The following is a 19000-nucleotide window of genomic DNA, read 5'->3' as shown; positions in this document are numbered from 1 at the left end:
AGTTCTTGAAAGGATGACAGAGGAAGTGGGGTCCTACTTCAGGAATGGCAAGAAGTGAGACAAACTCTGAGAGATTAAGGATGTTTGGAGACAGGGAGCGGTGAGAGAGGGCATCAGGCCTGGAGATGCACAAACAGCTCAGGGATGAACGTCCAGTGGGAGACTGGAGTGTTGCCCCTGAGATTACAAAATGCACTGGAGTGACTGCCCCTAAAATCTTCTAGAAAAATCAGTGCTTCAGGCCTTCTGGTTTCTTGGAGGTGTCATTTTTATACTACATTAAAATAAGCATGAATTTATAACTGATTCAAAAACAAATTTACATGAACCTTTACTATAAAGTAAGAGCCTTCAGGGGGGCTGGCCCCGTGGCCGAGTGGTTAAGTTCGTGCACTCCGCTGCAGGTGGCCCAGTGTTTCGTTGGTTCAAATCCTGGGTGCGGACATGGCACTGTTCATCAAACCACGCTGAGGCAGGGTCCCACATGCCACAACTAGAAGGACTCACAACGAAGAATATACAACTACGTACCAGGGGGCTTTGGGGAGAAAAAGGGAAAAAAAATAAAATCTTTAAAAAAAAAGAGCCTTCAGAGATATGTTAAGCCCTGTTCCCAGATCCTTCTCACATGCTTCATCCTTTGGAGGGAAAGTGGGGAGAGCCCTGCCTCTTGGTCTTGGGTGAAGGGTGCTGGAGGGAAGCATTTGTGCTTTAAATTGGAAAATGGAAAACTTCCAAGACTCAAGGGTGTGATCTTAACGGAGCTAAAGATACCGTGCTGGGGACTGAGTTAGCTTGGGGACAGAGCTGTTCACCCAGAGCCCCTCACATTGTGGATCCTGCTGCTGGATCATGTGGAGGAGCGAGCCCCAGATCACGAGCAGATTCTATTTTATGAGTAAGGAGTTGGCCTTTCTTCCTCTCTCAACTTCAGAGTCTCCTGTGTGTCCAAGAAGGGCCTCTGGAGCAGCGAGGTGCCCAACTAAAGGGACAGGGAGCATGTGTGAGAGGGGAGGGTCTCAGCCTGTCTTCCCAAATCGCCTTCACTCAACCCTCCCTCTGCCTACCTCTCAGTTTCTTCCCCTTCTTCCTTTTCAGAATCTGCCAGGGTGGCTTAGTTGAGTGAATGACAAGACTGAAGGGAGGCATGAGGCTGGGGGAGCTTAGCAGGCTGGAGGTCAGACCTTCCAGGGATGTCTTCTAATGATCTTAGGGCAGCTTAGCTGGCCTGGTCCCGCCCCCCTTGCCACCTGCTGCCTACACTGTCCATCATGTTCAGTTGCCCAGGAGATGATGAAAAGACTGGCTGAGCAAAGGAAGGGGAGGAAGAGGGCCCTAGCCTAAGGAATCAATCAGCAGAAGCCCAGGAGGAGACAGAGAGCCTTGCTCCCTGACGTGAGCGGGGACCAGGATGGGGCAGCAGTTCAGCTGGGAGGAGGTGGAGGCGGCCAGCGAGATGGACGTGGCGGAGCTCCAGGAGTGGTACAAGAAGTTCGTGGTGGAGTGCCCCAGCGGCACACTCTTCATGCACGAGTTTAAGCGTTTCTTCAAGGTCGCGGGCGATGAGGAGGCCACCCAGTATGTAGAGGGCATGTTCCGAGCCTTCGACAAGAACGGGGTAAGGCGCCTTGAAGGGAGGACCGGCAGCCAGTCCAACTGGCCCATTTCTCCTCCCTGAGCTAAAGGAGCGTCCTCCGTGGGAGCCACTGTTCCCCAGCCCTCCTGCTCCTCCTCTCCGCTCTTCTTTTCTCTCCATTCCCCTCTCACCTTTTCTGTCTCGCTCTTTCTCCCAAACTCTTCTCTCTCTCTCTCTCCCTTGTCTGTCCCTTCCCATCTTCTCTTCCCTCCCCTCCAACTCTCTGCTCTCATCCGACTCTCCGTCCCTCCTCTTCCTGAGGGCTGAAGTGCACAGTCCAGTCCTTTCTTTCGGTATTTTTGACCAGGGCTCTGCAGCCCGGGAACCTGGTTTTCCACACCCACCAGAGCTGCTGTCACTCTAACGTTTAGGAGCTAAAGAGCTGTCCCACATGGAATGAGCTATCGTGGCGTAGACCGTGAGCTCCCCCTTGTTGGGGTCCTTTAAATTGGTCTTCCAACCGGGTCTTCCCGCCAAGGAAGCTGGAGGAGCCTCCTGCACTGACTGGGCGGTTGGGTGGATTATTGCAAAAGCTCTTCCAACTCTTCAAGTCATGGAAGATTCCATGAACTCATTCAACCACGGAGTTTCTTTAAGCCTTCCAGTGACACCAGCGGCTGAGAAGAGAATACATTTTGTCAATACACCTGGAAATTGAATGTAAAAATTGAAACCCCTTCATTATTTAAGGTCTTCCCTTCCAGTTCCTCTGCAATCCTTTAAACCATTAGGGTTGCTTCAGATACGTATTTCAGCCCTCAAAATTGAGCGGGTGGGTTGGATCTAGATAGTCAATCTGGAGAAAGCCTCAGTACCCCACTTCTCTGTATGGAGAACTTCATTTTCCAGGCTGAACCACTGGGAATGCCTCTTTGGGTGTGACCTGGTCCCTGGGACCAGTCAGCACACATCTCCTCAGCACCTGTCGGGGCACAGGAGTGGGGGTCAACATCTTCAATGCAACAGGAACCTCCTTGGAGATGAACTCTGTACCCCCTCCCGAGGCTCAGAGTGAGCCTCAAACTTTCCAAAGCTCCCCCTCTCCTCAGCCTCCTCTGAGTCACAGCAGCCCTGTGAGGGGGCAGGCAGAGTTTGTTATTTCAAATTAAATGATAGGAAAACTGGGGCAAAAGGAAGTGAATTAACTTGCCCAAGGTCACGAACTCAGGGATCCTGACTCCCAGGCAAGCGCAACTGCCTAGAAGGCAGTTTGTTTGTTTAAAGAGAGAAAATGATTTACAGAAAAAAAAAACAGGCCATATATGATGACTTTCATAAATATATCAATCTCCCCCATCTGAAAATTCAGTACAATGACAATTCAAGATCCAAAAGGGATTATTAAGCCCCTGGGCATAATATAACTCTACCCCCAATACCGCATCTCTTCTTACAGTTAGCATATAATATTCATCAATTGCTTTTTTCTTTATTTATAACTTTTATTTTGATAGGATTTCAAATTTATACAAACTTGCACAAATAGGACAAGTAACTCCCATGTACAACTTATCCAATTGTTTACATTTTGCCTCATTTGCTTTACCGTTCTCTCTCTCTCTCTCCATATATATGTTTTTTAGAAGAAAGTCGGAGACATCACAGCCTTTCTGCCTAAATATTTCAGTGTGTTTTTCCAAAGAATAAGGATATCTTCTTAAATAACCTAATACAATTATCAAAATCAAGAGATTTAACACTGATACAATTCTATTATCTAATCAACAATCCATATTCAAGTTTGGTCAATTCGTCCTTAAAATGTCCTCCATAGCGTTTTTTTTTTTTTTTGGTCTGATCATGCATTGCATTTACTTGTCCTGTCTCCTTAGTCTTTAATTTGGAAACTTTAACCTCTTCTTTTCTTTGTCTTATTTGACCCTGACATTGTCAAAGATCGCAGGGCAGTTATCTGGGTTTGTCCAGTGTTGTCTCGTGATTAGATCAGGTGTTACACTTCTGGCAGAAATGCTGCAGAAGTCATGTGTCCTTCTCGGTGCATCATTTCAGGGGGCACATGGGGTTGGTTTGTCTTATTACTAGGGTGGTTAACTTCCATCATTTGGTTACGGTGGTGTCTGCCAGGTTTCTCCACTGCAAAGTCACTATTTTTTCCTTTGTAATTAGCAAGTATCTTATGGGAAGATACTTTGAGACTAAGTAAACATCCTGTTGCTCATCAAATTTTCATCTACTAGGTTTGGCATTCATTGACAACTTTCCAACTCCACCATCCCTTCTTTATCTACCAGTTGGCATTCCACTGTAAGGAAGTGCTTTCCTAGAAGGTGTGTTAAGTTCCTCTGTCAGGGTCTGACCCTTTCCTTTTCTCTTCCCACTTAGCCTCTGTCTCCCAACTCACACCAGACTCCACTTCCCACTTTGGCACCATCTTTACATAAACAAGTCTCATTTCTGGGCAATTGGTCTGAGATTTCTGGGGCAAATAAAATCAAAAGAGCTCATATAGGTCTGGCTCACGTGTCCAAATCTGGGGTGATGGAGACAGGGGTGTGGTGGAGGCAGGGAGGGAGGAGCTCCTGGTCTCCGCTGCTCTCCCTTCAACACTCCTCTCTGGCAGTTGCCCTGTGATGCACTGGAATGGAAGGAAAGGGAGGATGAAGACCAAATGTCATTTGGGATCCTTATGTAACATACATTGGGGTCAGGGCTGGTGTAGAAATGCAGCCAATTCAGGGAGAAACGGGGCAGATAATCCCAGAGAGCAGATCACACGCCTGTCACTTCTGCTCCTACTCTTGGGTAGACAGGCATTTCCGTCACCTTGGGCCTCTGTGGGTAATTGAAGCTGATGAGGCCCGTGCACGGAGGATGAGATTAGTCTCAGCTGGAAGTTTCCCAGACGTGGTCCTGGGGTTTGGTGTAATCTCACAGGTGAGCTCACCTGACAGGAACGGCCACTCTACAACGTGGCTCATGTCAGCAACGGGTCATTGTGGAGACTGAATCATGTCGAGAGAGGATGTTGTGAGAACAGAAGTCTCTAGACAAAGAATGTGGGGGAATCTAGAGATCTGGAGAGTAGGCCTTTGGCAGTGGTCTTGGGTTTTTTGCTTTTCTCCTCTGGGTGCTAGATACCAGACTCATTTTTTAGACAGTAATAGACCTTGAGTGGGGTAAGAAAGTTCTTCAGCTTGATAAACTGGAGAAGATGTGTAGCTTGAAAGGCTCTGCCACTTGCTGGTGGCAATTCCTTGGGAAACTTATTCAACCTCTGAGTCTCAGTTTCCTGATAAATAAAATGTGGATAACAGATCTTAGGGAGATGATGTATGACATTTCCATACTCAATTCTTATTGAAAAAGAAACATAAGATCGATTTTTAGTAAACTTAATAAATAATAACTACTAATGAAAACAGCCTTTTAAAGAACAACCACTACTAAGAATCCACCCTAAAGAAATTATCAGAGATTCAAGAAAAAAATATATGTGCACAAAGACGTTCATTGTGTAACACAAAATATTAAAACCATGGTCGATAAGAGGGACCGCTCAGTACCCCTCAAAAAAATAAAAGGTAGGATTTTAAATCATTTTAGAGACATGGGACATTTTAAAGTAAAAATCCAGGAAATAAAACTGTAGCTACAGTCTGACCTCAATTAGGTAAATGCACGATGGGAGGTGTGGAGGACCAGAAGGAATTATATAAAAGACGTTGAATAAAACACTTCAGGTGTTGATCAGGCCCGTTTTGTTTTCTTCTGGGTTTCTCCTTAGGCTTCTTGCTATTTCCCTGGTTTTGTCCTGCGTTGTCCTGTTGCTCACACCTTGCTCATCCAGGCACCCCTTGATCTGGGGCTGGGGGTTCTGAGTGGCCTGGCCCGGTGAGACAGAGGTGCTCTGGGCCAGTGATGTCATTTCTGATTACACCGTCAAGTGAGTGACAGACCCTCCTGGGGAGCTGATGACTGAGATTTTGGTTTGGAGAGCTGAGCTCCCCACCCTGGAATATGACAGCTCCGCTAAGTGGGAACACCCCATAAAGCTCCGCCTGAGGCCCTGGCCCCACCGACCCACTGCGGCCACCACTACCCGCCTCTCACCTCAAACTCATCTGGAGTGAAAGCCTGGTCTCCCCCTACTTCTAACTTACTACTTATGGAATGATTGTTGCTGTCACATTTCTGTTTGAGGAAGGCTCAGGTTCCTGGTCAGAGCTACTTCAGAAGTGGACTGTGCCCCCCTCCTTCCTCTGGCCAGTGAGCACCTGAGCTCTGTCTTCCCCGATTCTTCCTGGGTTGGGGTGGGAGTGGGGGCACAGGCCTCTCCTTCAGGGTCATGTCCACCTGGGCCTAGAGGGGAGCAGGGGCTGGAGCCACTGCCTGCCCACCTTCCTCAGGCCGAAAGTGAATGAAGTGCAAAGGAAATCATCAATGTGAGCACTGCTCTCTAATCTCCTTCCAAACTACCTTAGTCTCAAATTCAGTCTAAGTCAATCATTTATTCATTGATTCATAAATATTTATGAGACCTCGACTCTGAGCATAAGGGGCACTCTGCCAGGTATGGAAGAGACACAAAGGCAATGTAAACCCTCTCTTTTCTCCAGGGGCTAGAGAATGAGATGTACTTATGAAAGTTAAGTGACAGAGTAAGTCCCAAACTGTGTAGAATAGACAGTAGTTGCTATGAATGTTAGATGAGAGGGGGAGAGGAGAGAGATCAATGTGGCTGAAGTGGTCTGAAAAGGAAGGCTTCCTGGAGGAGGGGACCCTTGAAGTCTGGGTAGATTGGGTGATCACAGAGACTGGGAAAGGATCTGGGGTGGAGAATGCCACGAGCAAAGATGCAGAGGCCACACGGATTGCAAGGAAGAGGCAAAGTCCTGAGCTTGTAGGGATGGGTGGCCCAGAACAGGGCTCACACCTGCGCTTTGGGGAGGTGGGGCGACGAGCGGGAGGGGGCCTCACAGCTCCCTCTCCAATGCAGGACAACACCATCGACTTCCTGGAGTATGTGGCAGCCCTGAACCTCGTGCTGAGGGGCACCCTGGAGCACAAGCTGAAGTGGACATTCAAGATCTACGACAAGGACCGAAATGGCTGCATCGACCGCCTGGAGCTCCTCGACATTGTGGAGGTCAGCGTCTGACCGTGGGGTCAGGCCCCTGGGCCCCTGGGCACTGCTGGGCTGTGGCCGCTGGAGTGGGGGCCCCAGGCCTGGGATTGGGGGAGGCGCATTGGAACAGTCAGAGCATGTTCTCTGACCACAGTGGAATTAAACTAGAAATCAATTACAAAAAGATAACTGAAAAGTCCCTATCTGTTTGGAAATTAGGCAATATACTTCTAAATACTCCATAAATCAAAGAAATAATATCACACACATACACACACACACAAGTAGTTTGAACTGAACAATAATGCAAACATAAAACTCAAGGAATGCAGCTAAAGCTAGGCTTGCAGAGACGTATACAGCCTTAAAATTTATATATTAGGATATACAAGAGTCTGAAAATCAATGATCTAAGAAGCCATCTCAAGAAATTAGGAAAAAGAAGAGTAAAGTAAACCCAAAGAGAGTAGAGAAAGGAAATAAGAAAGAGCAGAAATCAATGAAATAGAAAAGGAATGCACAAGAGGAGATAAGCCAACAAAACAAAAAGCTGTTTCTTTGAAAACTGATAGCAAGAATGATCAAGGGGGCAATGAAATTCCCTCCACTAACACGGACTCCGTCACGTGAACAGGGTGAGCCTGTTACTGCACTGCGAGGGTGTTGTTAGCCCATCTTACAGACGAGGAAACCGCCTCACGGAGGGTCTGTAGTTTGCCCAAGTTCATCCACGCAGGAGGTGCTGGGGCTGTAAGCCCTGAGGCTCCCGGACACCGGCAGTGCCAGGCACTGTGCTGGGCAGTGAGGGATGGACAAGACAGGCCTCTGTCCTCAGAGAGTGCCCAGTCTGGGAGCTCAGGATAAGCCTCACGTTTGTCTGTCTCGTCCCCGTTTCACTTCACCAACATTGCCTCATCGGGAGAGGAAACAGGGCGAAGAAGAGACCTGTTCCTTCCCCTCCAGTGCAAACACCCGGGTCTCCCTCATCCTAGTTCACACACAAAGACTCTCATCCATAAGTATACTAAATTCTCTTTTCCTCTCGGAATCTCCATTTCTTCCTCCATAAAGTGGAGTTTAGACCATCACAGTGCCGTACACATCCCGCAGCGGAGGTTTTAGGTTCCGGCTCTGACACTCACAGTGGAAATGCCAATGGCATTGGGGTGGGTGGCACATGAGGGCAGGGACTCCTTGGTTGGAACTAGGCCACTGGGACCCTGAGAGAACAACCTTAGGACGGGTCAGTTTTGATTTGGATCTGGGTCCCATGGTCCTCAGCTGCACTGCCTGGGGGGTAGCGCTGGGGGCACAGGTCCCGGGTGTGGGGCAGTATCTGTCAGTGCGTCTGGGTTTCCTCCCGCAGGCAATTTACAAGCTGAAGAAAGCCTGCAGGGTGGAGATGGAGGCCGAGCAGCAAAGCCAGCTGCTCACGCCCGAGGAGGTCGTGGATAGGATCTTCCTTCTGGTGGATGAGAACGGAGACGGTAACAGGGGCAGAGATGGGGTGGGGGGGCACCCACTCCGTAGCACCCTCACTTTCTGGCCATGTGACCTTGGGGAAGGCCCTCCACTTCCCGACAACTGGTCCTCATCTGTGAGCTGGGTGTGGAGAAGATTACGTGAAATAACAAAGGGTGTCACCAGCACGTGATGTTTGTAAGAGTGATTAAAACTCCCACCGGAGGTGCTGACAGAGGCCAGGCAAGTGTAGCGAAGGAATAGGAGCTTTGGAGTCAGGCAGGCAGACCAGGATGGTACGTTTAACCTCTCAGCCTGGCCTCAGTTTCCTCATGTGCAAAACGGGGAGAATAATGGTTGAAAGGAATGCACGGGGTATTGTAGTTAAGAGCTGGGCATAGGGTGGGCTTCCATTAAGGCTACTTGGGCTCTGCTCCCTGTAGTTCGGTGCCCCAGCCCAAGGCTGTGCAGGGAGGGCGCTGGCTGGGAACACACCCAGAAGACTCCCCAAGAACATTTTGAAGGTACCATGGGCAAAAGTAAAGCTTAAGTTCATTTGCAAGGGAAGTCCCTTAAAGAAACCCTTGAAGGTTCCAGGAGACTCCTGGAGAATCAGAGATTTGACAGGCCCCAAACTTAGGCCCTGTGCCTGCTGGCTCTTCATTCTCCTGTGTGACCGTCTCTCCTGCCCCTTGCTCAGGCCAGCTGTCTCTGAACGAGTTCATTGAGGGTGCCCGTCGTGACAAGTGGGTGATGAAGATGCTGCAGCTGGATGTGAATCCCAGTGGCTGGATCTCTCAGCAGAGGCGGAAAAGCGCTATGTTCTGAAGGGTGTGGGGCCCTGGGAGCCCTGTGGGAGTACACAGATCCCACCAAGACTCCAGGCCCAGCGGGTTTCCAGAGTCATGGCAGGGTCCCTGGCTCGGCTGGCTTGTGCCCACTCTTATCCTGGCTTGGACTTCCTGGCAGCCCCTGTGCAGGGCGGTGGGGCTGAGTGGAGAGAGGAAGAGGCTGTAGGTCTGAAGTGGCCGACAGGACACAGCCCATTTGGGAGGATTTACTGGGGTGGTGAAGGGAACTGGGTTACTCTCCCCTTTCGGCTGCTTCCGGGAGGATGATGCCTTGGCTGGGTAGTTGCGGGGCTCCCTCAAATTCCTGGGTGGTTCTCAGTTGGAAGCAGGGGCAAACTGAAGGGTGGGGTCCCACAGACCAAATTAGCAGCGAGAACGCCCACTCTTTCGGGGTGTGAGGCAAAGACCGGGAGCAGGCAGGGGCTGGGAGGTGTGGAGACTAAAGAAAAGGGAGGAGTTGGGGGAGGACAGTAATGACATCCCCCCAGGATCCTGAGGAGTGTTCACGGGAGGACTCTTGCCTGCTCCTCCCCAAGTTGTCCTCACCAGGGCTGTCAACACGGGGAAACTGCAGTAAGTAAGGCTGTGGTCTTCCTGCCCTTGGAGGGGTCAGCTCTGCCCTGGTCCTGTTTCCCCAGTCCCTGCGGCCAACCTCCCTCCAAAAAACCTCCTCTCCACCTCCCTAACCCTCATCCCCCACACTCACCTCTTCAACCCCTAACCCCAGCATGGACCTTCCACGATGCCCAGCCACAAGCCGAATGTGTCTCCTTTAAGGATGGAGAAACCTCTGTCTATCTCTGGGGAGAATTGTGGGCCTGCTGACCCAGGTTCTAGGCCAGGCTTGGCCTCCAACTGCTTTGTGACCCGAGACAGCCATTTCTCTTCCCTAACCTCAGTTTTCTCAGCTGCAGGGTGAGCAGGTTGGACTAGATGAGCAGTTTTCAGATTATTCTTTTTTTAGATGTGGAATTATTATTATTATTATTTTTGATGAGGAAGATTGGCCCTGAGCTAACATCTGTGCCAATCTTCCTCTGTTTTTTATGTGGGGCCCTGCCGCGGCATGGCTTGATGAGTGGTGCATAGGTCCGTGCCTGGGGTTCCAAACCCTCAAACCCCGGGCTGCTGAAGTGGAGTGTGCAAACTTAACCACTATGCCACTGGGCCAGCCCATGTGTGGAATTACTTTTGTTATGCAAATTCTGTATGCAATCCCAATACAGAAACTTGATGAAAAGGGAGCCACTCTGGTTGAAGGGGGCCTGAGGAATTCAGCCTAGGAACTCATTCGAATAGATACGTTTTTATGTTGAAATACAAAAAATAAAACTAACCTATTGAGCCTGCGATTTCATAGGTATGATATTGTCATAAAGTTTCCTTTAGAAGTAAATTTTAGGTAAAAATCAGTTGATTAAAAAATAATAGTAATCTAGGTAGGACACAGATATGCCCCGAGTCATGAAGGGGGTACGTGAACGAGGTTGCAGAAATGCCCTAATTCTATCCAAATACCCTCCCAACTCAGACCTGCAGGATTTCTCAGGAGGCAGCCATCAAGAGAAGGAGCAGAAATGTCAACTCCCTTTTTTTCCAGGCTGCCCCTGGCATTGACCCCCACCTTCCCTCCACGTCTGTGCTCAGGCCCTGGCTGACTTCCCAGTCTGGAGTGGTCCAAGAGGTGTGAGCAAAACACGTCCTCTCCCCCCCTCAGTGGGGCTCTCAGCAACCTGGAGCTTCGCTCCCTCTCACCTCGTGTTCTCCCTACCACCCCTGGACTTTTATTTACTCCCTGCCCCTCCCCCACACCCAGCGGCAGTGAAGACAAAGCCCAGAAGAAAGAGCATCTTTGTAAAAATGGGCAAAACTGCTCCAGCCTATGTCTCTCCCTATGGTCCGAGACCCGTATTCCTAAAGTTGAGGTGTGCAAAGCATGGGGATGGGGCCAACCTCTAACAGACTTCCCCACGTCTCAACCGTTGTCAGGTGTCAGTGCAGCAAGAGAGATCTAGGTGAGACCAGGCATGGTCAGCTCACTTGCCCTGAGCAGAGTCGCAGACCCGTGGGAACTACGTAGCACTATGCGCCGCCAAGGAGCCAGCAGGGGAAGGTGAGGGGCTGGTGCAGTTACTTCTGAATAAATACGGATTTCCCTGGATGAATGAGGACTTTCTCTAGTGCCGCCCCTCCTTCTTTTCTGGTCAACATCAAACTGAGCAGACCCTTCCAGAGTGTCTGGATGCATGCACATGCACGTGTACACACACACACACCCCCACCCCGTGACCGGTCATTCAGTCACGATTCAGATCTATACTGTCAACCAAATGCCATCCTTGTCTCCTTAGAAGCCTTGTGAACATCTTGAAGGTTTTTTTCCTTTATTACTGGGGGCCTAGGAGTGCTCCCTAAAAATGGACATGTGGCCCCTTATTGTTTCAAATTTGGTAAAATTTAAATCCTAAGAGATATCCCCAATTTAGACGTACGAAAGCCCCTCCCATGACACAGCCCCCCACATGCACACACAAATAACGAATGCACCTCCAACCTCCCCCGCACCTCACCTTCTTCTCCACAGGCAACCCCAACTCCTCTTTCATGTTCAAAGTCAAGGGTCACCTCTGTGAGGCAGCCTGAGTCAGACTCGCTCACTGTTCCCCGTGCTCCTACAGTAATCTGTTCATCGCTTCTCTTAGCATATTTTATTATAACGCTGCTGAGCCTGTGGGTTCCTTGAGGATGAGAACTGTCCTCTTCTTTGCACACCTAACATCTAGCATTATACACAGAAGGTGTTCAATAAACGGTTGCAGAAGGGAGGAACAAATCAACGCAAACCACACAAGTAGGCTCCAGGCTCCTGGCGTGGGATGGGTGTGTGGTTGCAGCGCTGGGTTGGAGCCTGTGGTCCCCTGAGCTGCAGGATCCTATCAGAGTTCCGGGAAGGCCCAGCTGTGCCTCAGAGCTTTGCTGTCTAGAAGAGAGTGGGCCTGGAGAAGCTCAATGGGGCAAGCCGGGAAAAGATGGAGGAGGTGCCAGAAGGGGCAAGGGAAGTGGCAGAGGGATGTTGAGGAGTTGCCCCCAGCAGGGAGCAGTCACCGCCAGCCGCCTCAACGGAGAGTTCAGGAACCGTCCTTCACCGTCCCAAGCTCTGGCCCCCCACCCTTGCCCCTCTGCTGCCACCATGCACCCCAAAGAGGTAAGCTGACCCTCTGAGTTCATAGACTCCATCTAGAATTAAAACAACGAGGACACCAGCACCACCGCACACCCCTCCCCGATACAGAAGCAGCTGAGCGGTGGGCTCAGCCGGCTGCCTCAGCCGCCCCGCCGCCAGCCCCCTCCTCATCTTGCTGGTTGCCAGCCCCCTCCTCATCTTGCTCGCCGTTCTGGAGCCTGCGCACGATGCGGGTAAGATCCAGGCTTCGTGTCAGTGTGTCCAGGAGCATCTGGTCGTTTTGGACGCCCTCCACGAACTCCTCCAGCGAGAGTTCCCCTGGGGTAGAGAGAAATGGGGTCATGGGCAAGAGGGTGTTCATGTCTGCTGTCCAGAGCCCCGAGCTGGAGTCTTGCAAGGGGGACAGAGCCAACACCAGGAGAGGTGGCTGTGAGTGGAGTGTGCAAAGGAGCCAGAGACCAAAGTCAGGTCCGGGATCCCTAAACCCAACCCAGCAGCAGATGGAGGAGGCGGCCAGCAGAGGCCCCTTGTGCCTCCCTCTCCCCTCCCACCCTTCTCCCCTGGAGACTCCACATCCCTCGTGACCCTCCCCCGGGGACGCCCTCCCGGCTCCTCACCATCCCCATTGACGTCAATCTTGGAGAACACGGTATTGGTGAACTCCTCTGCGCTCATGGTCGAGTCGCTGCAGGGGTTAATGGCACGGATGGCCTGGGAGGGAAGGAGAAGTGGGACGACCCATCCTAATTCAGACTCAGTGGTGGCAGTGCGGGCAGTGGGAGCTCGTCTGGCTCCCAACAGCAGCGGGGAGTAGAGGCCAGGGTGCCGGAGCAGCGGCGGGCAGCAGAGGCAGAGCTGGCACTTCAGAGCTTCCACAGTCTCTTGGTACAGATGGGGAGACTGAGGCTCAGAGAGGGGAAGGAACGTGGCCGGGGTCACGCAGCTGGTGAGGGCCAGAGCTGCCACAGGGATCCTCAATTCCAATCCTGTCCCCTTCTGAGGTTGCAGTTCCGCCCGGGAAGGAACCCCGAGGTTTCAGCTCTGGGTCCACCCCAGGCCGCTGCCCCCGCCCCTAGCCCGGCCCTCTGCACCTGGAGTTACCCGGATGATGGTGAGCAGCTCGTCGCGGTCAATGCACCCGTTGCCGTCGACGTCGTAGAGCTTGAAGTACCAGCGCAGCTTCTGTTCCACCTTCCCTTTGAGGACCAGGCTGAGCGCCGCCACGTACTCCATGAAGTCGATGTAGCCGTCCTGGGCGAGGGGCGCGCCGCCTTGAGCCCACTCCCCGGCCCCGCCCTGGAGCACCCACGGCCCGGGAAGTGCTGAGCCCGGGCTCGACCCGCGCCCCTGCCCCCTCGTGCCCACCCCCGTCTGTCCTGGACGCGCCGCCCCGCCTGCCCCAGATCAAATCCCATAACGTCCCCCCCACCCCCCACCCCGCACTGGGGTGTGAGTGGCTGATGCTCTCTCTTCACGGTATTTGGGTTCTAGCGTCATTGACTGCTTCCCTGTGACTCTCAAACTTGAGCCCTTCGAGGGGCAGGAAGGTGTGTGTAGGTGGGAGGAGACAAACGAACCCCCAGGGCTGGGGACGTGGTCTGGGTGAGCTCCTCCGAGCTGGGGTCAGGGGAGCAGGTGGATATGCAGGCAGGGGGCGCCTTACTCCTTCTTTGCTGTATTGTGGAGCTCCCCGGAGCGCCTACTGTGTGCTGTGAGAGACTGAGGACTCAGAACTCGGGAAGCTATGAACCCTGTGCTGACGGGAGTGCGGTATGGAGGGCGCAGGTTCGAATCTTGGTTCCACCCCCTCAGAGCTCTGGCATCTGGGACAAAGGACTCTGATGGGTCTCTGGCCCTCGATTTCCGCATCCATAATAGTTATAACAGTACCTGCCTCTATGGGATTGTTATGGGATTAAATGAGTTCGTGTTGCGTAGTAAGCACTCAGTCAGTGTTGCCTATTATCATCATAAGGAGATCACTGCACCATTGTGATGTGTATTCGGGGACAACACACTAGACAGGACATTATGTGATCACAGAACAGAGGCACCAGATCTGCTGGGCGAGGGCAGGGGAGCGGGGCTCCAGGAGGCTTCCTGGGGGAGACGATGCCCTCCTTGAGTCTTGGGGCAGGGAGGGTGGCACAGACATTCCTGCGGGATATTTCTCCAGGGTCCCCCAAATGTTCACGGGCCCTGCCAGCCCTACCAATGGAGCAGGGAAGTGGGGAGCACAGGCCTGCCTCTGCCCACATGCCCCCCAAGCCCAGTGAGGCTGGGAGAGGGCAGCCTGTGTCTGGCAGGAAGGCTGAGTGCTGTAAGGAAAGGAGCACTGGACTCGGAGCCTGAGAGCTTGGAGCTCAGCCCCCTGTTCCTCCACTTGCTCACAACAAGGACTCTGGAACCGGGAAGTTACCGCCAGGCAGATTTGGGATCGGTATGAGGAACTCTTTAACAGCAGAGTTGCCCGTGGTGGAAGGGGCAGCCTCATGCAGTAATGAGTTCCCTGTCACTGGAAGTGTGCAAGCAGAGGCTGGAGCACTGTTATTAGGGATGTGGCAGAGGTTGAGCAAGACAGGCTTTGAGATCCGCTGGTTCTGGGCCAGCCTTTGGCCTTAGGTGAGGCCTTACCCACTCTGAGCCCCACAGCGGGTGTCGTGATCCTCGTGAACATTTGCCTGGCTTTCACACTCGCCTTTGGTCATTCAGTTCCTGCCCAACCCGCCTCTCAGGACTGTGGTCAGAACGGACCAAGGGCCCTGGGCAGCGATCCTCAGAGAAGTAAGAAAATGCTGAGAAGTTTCCTCTGGGCGAGCAGCCCCGGGTGAGGACACTTTTGCTTCCATTTTTTTATCTTTCTTTATTGCTGGAAATGTTCGCAATGAGCTATATTACTTACGTAATTAAAAAAAAAAATGGCTCAAAACGGGCAATGGAAAGGTATGGGCTTCTGTGCCAGAAAGACCTAAACCCCGTCTTCAGAGAGGTGTGACCTTGAAAAAGTCACATGGCCTCTTTGAGGCTCAGCTTCCTCAGCTCTAAGCCGGAACGACAGTATGTACGTTTCACGCTTGGGGTATGGATGAGGTCTGGTCATAACGCCACCATCATACTGCCTTTTTTTTAGTGCTTCCTGTGCTGAGTGTTTTATTGGCTTCGCTCAGTCTCACAACCACCCCAGGAGGTGAGGTTTTTGTCCCCGTTTTCGGATGAAAAGTCTGAATTAGAGAGGTGAGGCCACACAGCTAGTGAACCACAAAGCCGTGCCTAGAAATGGGGTCTCCTGAATCCTACACGGTGCTCAGGTGCAGGAACGGAAGGTTTACGTGGACTGTGTGTCCCTGGATGGTTGTGGGTGCTGCCGAGTCCGGGCAGCACTTTAAAGTAAGCAGAGCACATGCGTGGCCCCCAGGTCACACCGCCCCCTCGTACCGCTGCACCCCCCCCCCACCCCTGCCTGCTCAGCACAGCACCTAGCAGACAGTGTCTTTTAACTCAGGGGCCGGCAAACTTTTTCTGTTAAGGACCAGAGAGCGAATCTGCCAGACAGCATATAAATCAATGGTTGTGGTATGTGTTCTAATAAAACTTCATTTACAGAAATAGGCCCCCGGCCATTGTTTGCACAGCGCCGTGTTAACTCCTCTCTGTATCAAAACTTCCCAGCCTCCAACCGTCCGGTCTCCTGGTCTGCGACACTGCTCTGTGCTCGGGACAACGGGTGAAGGCAATGTTGCCCCAAGTGAGTGTGCACCATGGCTGGATATGAGGCTCTTCAGATGTGACAAAGATGCTCTTTGTTTTAATAATTATGCATTCAAATTAATGTGTATTGTGAAATATAAAACTAGCTCATAAACTCATGATTGCTGATATATTCATTCACTCATATAACAAATATTTATGAAGCACCCACTGTGTTCAGGCTGTGTTCTAGGTGTGGGGACACCGCAATGAACAAGACGGACCCTACTCTCTGCCCTGACGGAGCTCACACTTGAACGGGGGAGACAGACCGTCAACACCGTGGCTAAATGTTATTTAATATCATGTATGAGAAAATGAGACCTGCTCTAGGGGGAAAGCGGGGACTGGGAAATTGAGGGGTCCCAGGAAAATAGAGTTTAATCAGGAGAGCAGGGCAGGTGTCAGTGGAAAGGAGGTATTTGCTAGCAGAGACTTGTAGCAGGGGAAGGTGTGAGCCAAGCAGGATTCTGGAGGAAGGGGGAATTCTGAAGGAAGAGGGCTCCAGCCAGCACCAAGGCAGGCCCTAAGGTAGAGCTGTGGGCATCATCTAGGGCAGGTTGGGGACAGTACAGGTGGTGCTTGCATGTGACAAAAATGGAAGAGGTGGCTTACGCATGACTAGGCAAATACAGGGTTGATGGGCTGCCCCTCTCTCATGTCATAGGCGTGATGGGCTCGACCATGGTCTCTTCCCTGTCCTCTTCAGTAACTATCGCTGCCTCTGGAGCCCTTGGGGGTCCAGCATGTGACACCATCCCTCCTGGTCACCATCCCTCGGGCTCCAGTACTTGGCTCCCCCATGCCCCCTTCAGGAAAGCCCTCGGACGCCAGGATGCTGCCCTTGAGGCCGGGACTCAAAGCCCATAATCTGCTTTGGCCCCTTGATCCCAAATATTAGTGAGTTTTAAATAGCCTCAGAGCCCCAGCTTTCCCCAGGAGCCCCACCTACAATGGCGTTTCGACCTCTGGGCAGTGAGGGGAGCCGAGAAAGCTCTGGGCAGCCTCCCCGGCTTGTGGTGGACACGTGGCAGCTCAGCATCACATCCCTGCCTTCTGAGGGAGCGCCAGCCTGGGTGGGGACCAGCCGGCGTGGGGACCAGCGGCGTGGGGACCAGCAGGGGCAGGAAGATGGGTTTGTGGATTTGAGTTCTTTTACCACTACATCTTGACTGAATCGCGCCAATTAAATGGAAGATTTGTTACTGAAAACCAACAAACACCTCACCCAATGACCTGACATCCATGGCAGATACAGGTGAACAAGCTGAGGCTGAGGGGCAGATAACGAGCTCAAGGTCACCCAGCTGATGAAAACTAGGGGCCAAACTCACCCAGTTAGGAGTTAGGTGCCTACCTCCTCTCTCAGCGCCCCCTCTAGCTTTTGGGGAAGTCCTCGCCCAGTGCGTCCAGGTGATCACATAGGGAGAAATACAATCTGACCCCCCGGCCGAGCTTCGACCCACCTGAGAGAAGATGAACTGAGGTCACTGGGTATTTTAGAGTTGGAGAAGCTGGATTCCCCAGTGACCAGGCAACCCTGCCCTTCCCCAGGTCTAGTGTCCACAGAGCATCATGGATGACCCAAGTAACACGGGCCTGCCCATCCCAGACCAGCCGGGGCTGAAGCCTCATCGCCCTGCTCCCTGCTCTCTACCCGTCCTCCTTCTGCATCTTGCAAAAGCAGCGCTTACAGCGCCAAGCGCTTAGTAGGTGCTCACGGATTGTCTTGTAAGTGTTCACACTTGTTCTGGAGTAAACCAAGATGTGTTTGCGGAAAAGGCAGAGGCGGCCATTAGTTTCAGCCTCCGAGGACACTAGCTGGTGGGCCTCCCTGCCTTCCCCTGGAAAGAGAGGGCAGGGACGGCTCTGGTTCATCTTGGAACCCCAGTGCCTGACTCACAGTAGGCACTCAGTAAATGTTAGATCAGTTGAGTCCCTGATGTGGTCCTTCAACCTCCCACATGAGCAAAGAACCGGACAAGCCGGATGAAGTCACTCCTCCAGCGGACGCTGCCGCTCTCCCACCTGCTCCTCCCCTCCCCAACACCGATTGGGCCTCCGGGGTGTCCCTCCAGCGCTCCCCACCCGGACCCCTGCTCACTTTGTTGAAGTCAAAGGTCTCGAACATCTGCTCCACATACTGGCTGGCCGACGGGCTCAGGTTCTTGAGGCCGAAGAACTGGCGGAACTCGTAGAGAGTGAGCTGGCCGGAGGGGCACTCGGTCATGAACTTCTTGTACCATTGGTGGCACTCGGTGCTGCTCAGCTCCTCCACCGACTTACCCTCCATCACATTGCCCATTGCCCAGGCCCGCGGGAGGCTGACGCCCAAGTTGGACAGGTTCTGTGCCTGCTATTCCCTTCCCAAGGGCGGCTCAGCTTTCTAAAACTGGGCCCCCCTCGCTCACAGGCCTCAGTCCTCCAGATCTGAGCAAGGAAGAGCCTGAGGAATCAGACAGTGCGCAGAAATGTTGGGAGGAGGTGAGCAGAAGGGAGAAGGTAACGGAGCCGTGCAAGTCCACATGCAAATGCAGGGGATGCCAGAGAACTGGTGTTAAGAGTCCACGCTAAATCCTTGTAGCCAATGGGGCCTGCTCCCTGGGGAAGCGGAGTGAAAATAGAACAGAGCTTAGAGGAGCGGAGGCCCGGGATTACCTGTTGAGCTGGTAGGTGAGAGGATTTTCTTACCCAGTTTGCAAGCTCCTTATCCCTTCTTACCAGGACAGAGTGGGTGGCCAGATAGGAGCTGTTCTGATCCTGTGACCTCTACTCGCTTCTCATCCTGTTTTGAGTGGGTTTTCAATGCTTTTGGTTCCTCCTTCAGACATGGAATTGAGGTCCATATGAGATAGAGCTGCTTCCTCTTCCAGAGCTGGGCCAACTATGGGCTCTTGATAGGGCTGCTGTGTACAGTTATCCAGGCTGTGCACTGCACTTGTCCATCACAGCAGAGACATTCCAATCATACCATGGATAGCTAATATATGAGAGCAGCTGGGTGATGCAAAATTTTGGGGCTTCCAAGATGAGTC

General features: G+C 52.2%; 2 protein-coding genes across 2 annotated transcripts; one reads left to right on the top strand and one right to left on the bottom strand.

The window, feature by feature from the left end:
* The first annotated feature begins 1167 nt into the window (after window positions 1-1167).
* On the top strand, window positions 1168-11185 carry GUCA1B (guanylate cyclase activator 1B). The gene is made up of 4 exons (XM_008533066.2): window positions 1168-1618; window positions 6594-6743; window positions 8089-8209; window positions 8884-11185. The coding sequence occupies exons 1-4, from the start codon at window positions 1412-1414 to the stop codon at window positions 9009-9011; spliced, it is 606 nt and encodes a 201-aa protein (XP_008531288.1). The 5' UTR covers window positions 1168-1411; the 3' UTR covers window positions 9012-11185.
* Window positions 11186-11727: 542 nt separating this feature from the next.
* On the bottom strand, window positions 11728-18587 carry GUCA1A (guanylate cyclase activator 1A). The gene is made up of 4 exons (XM_070583896.1): window positions 18070-18587; window positions 13320-13469; window positions 12836-12929; window positions 11728-12536 (listed from the first exon to the last, which is right to left on the bottom strand). Exons 1-4 carry the CDS (start codon window positions 18268-18270, stop codon window positions 12346-12348), a joined length of 636 nt encoding a protein of 211 aa, XP_070439997.1. The 5' UTR covers window positions 18271-18587; the 3' UTR covers window positions 11728-12345.
* Window positions 18588-19000: the final 413 nt, after the last annotated feature.

This window comes from Equus przewalskii, chromosome 19 (genome assembly GCF_037783145.1).
Source record: "Equus przewalskii isolate Varuska chromosome 19, EquPr2, whole genome shotgun sequence".
Taxonomy (NCBI): domain Eukaryota; kingdom Metazoa; phylum Chordata; class Mammalia; order Perissodactyla; family Equidae; genus Equus; species Equus przewalskii.
Note: the sequence above shows the minus strand (reverse complement) of the source record. Positions and strands in the feature narration are given on the sequence as shown.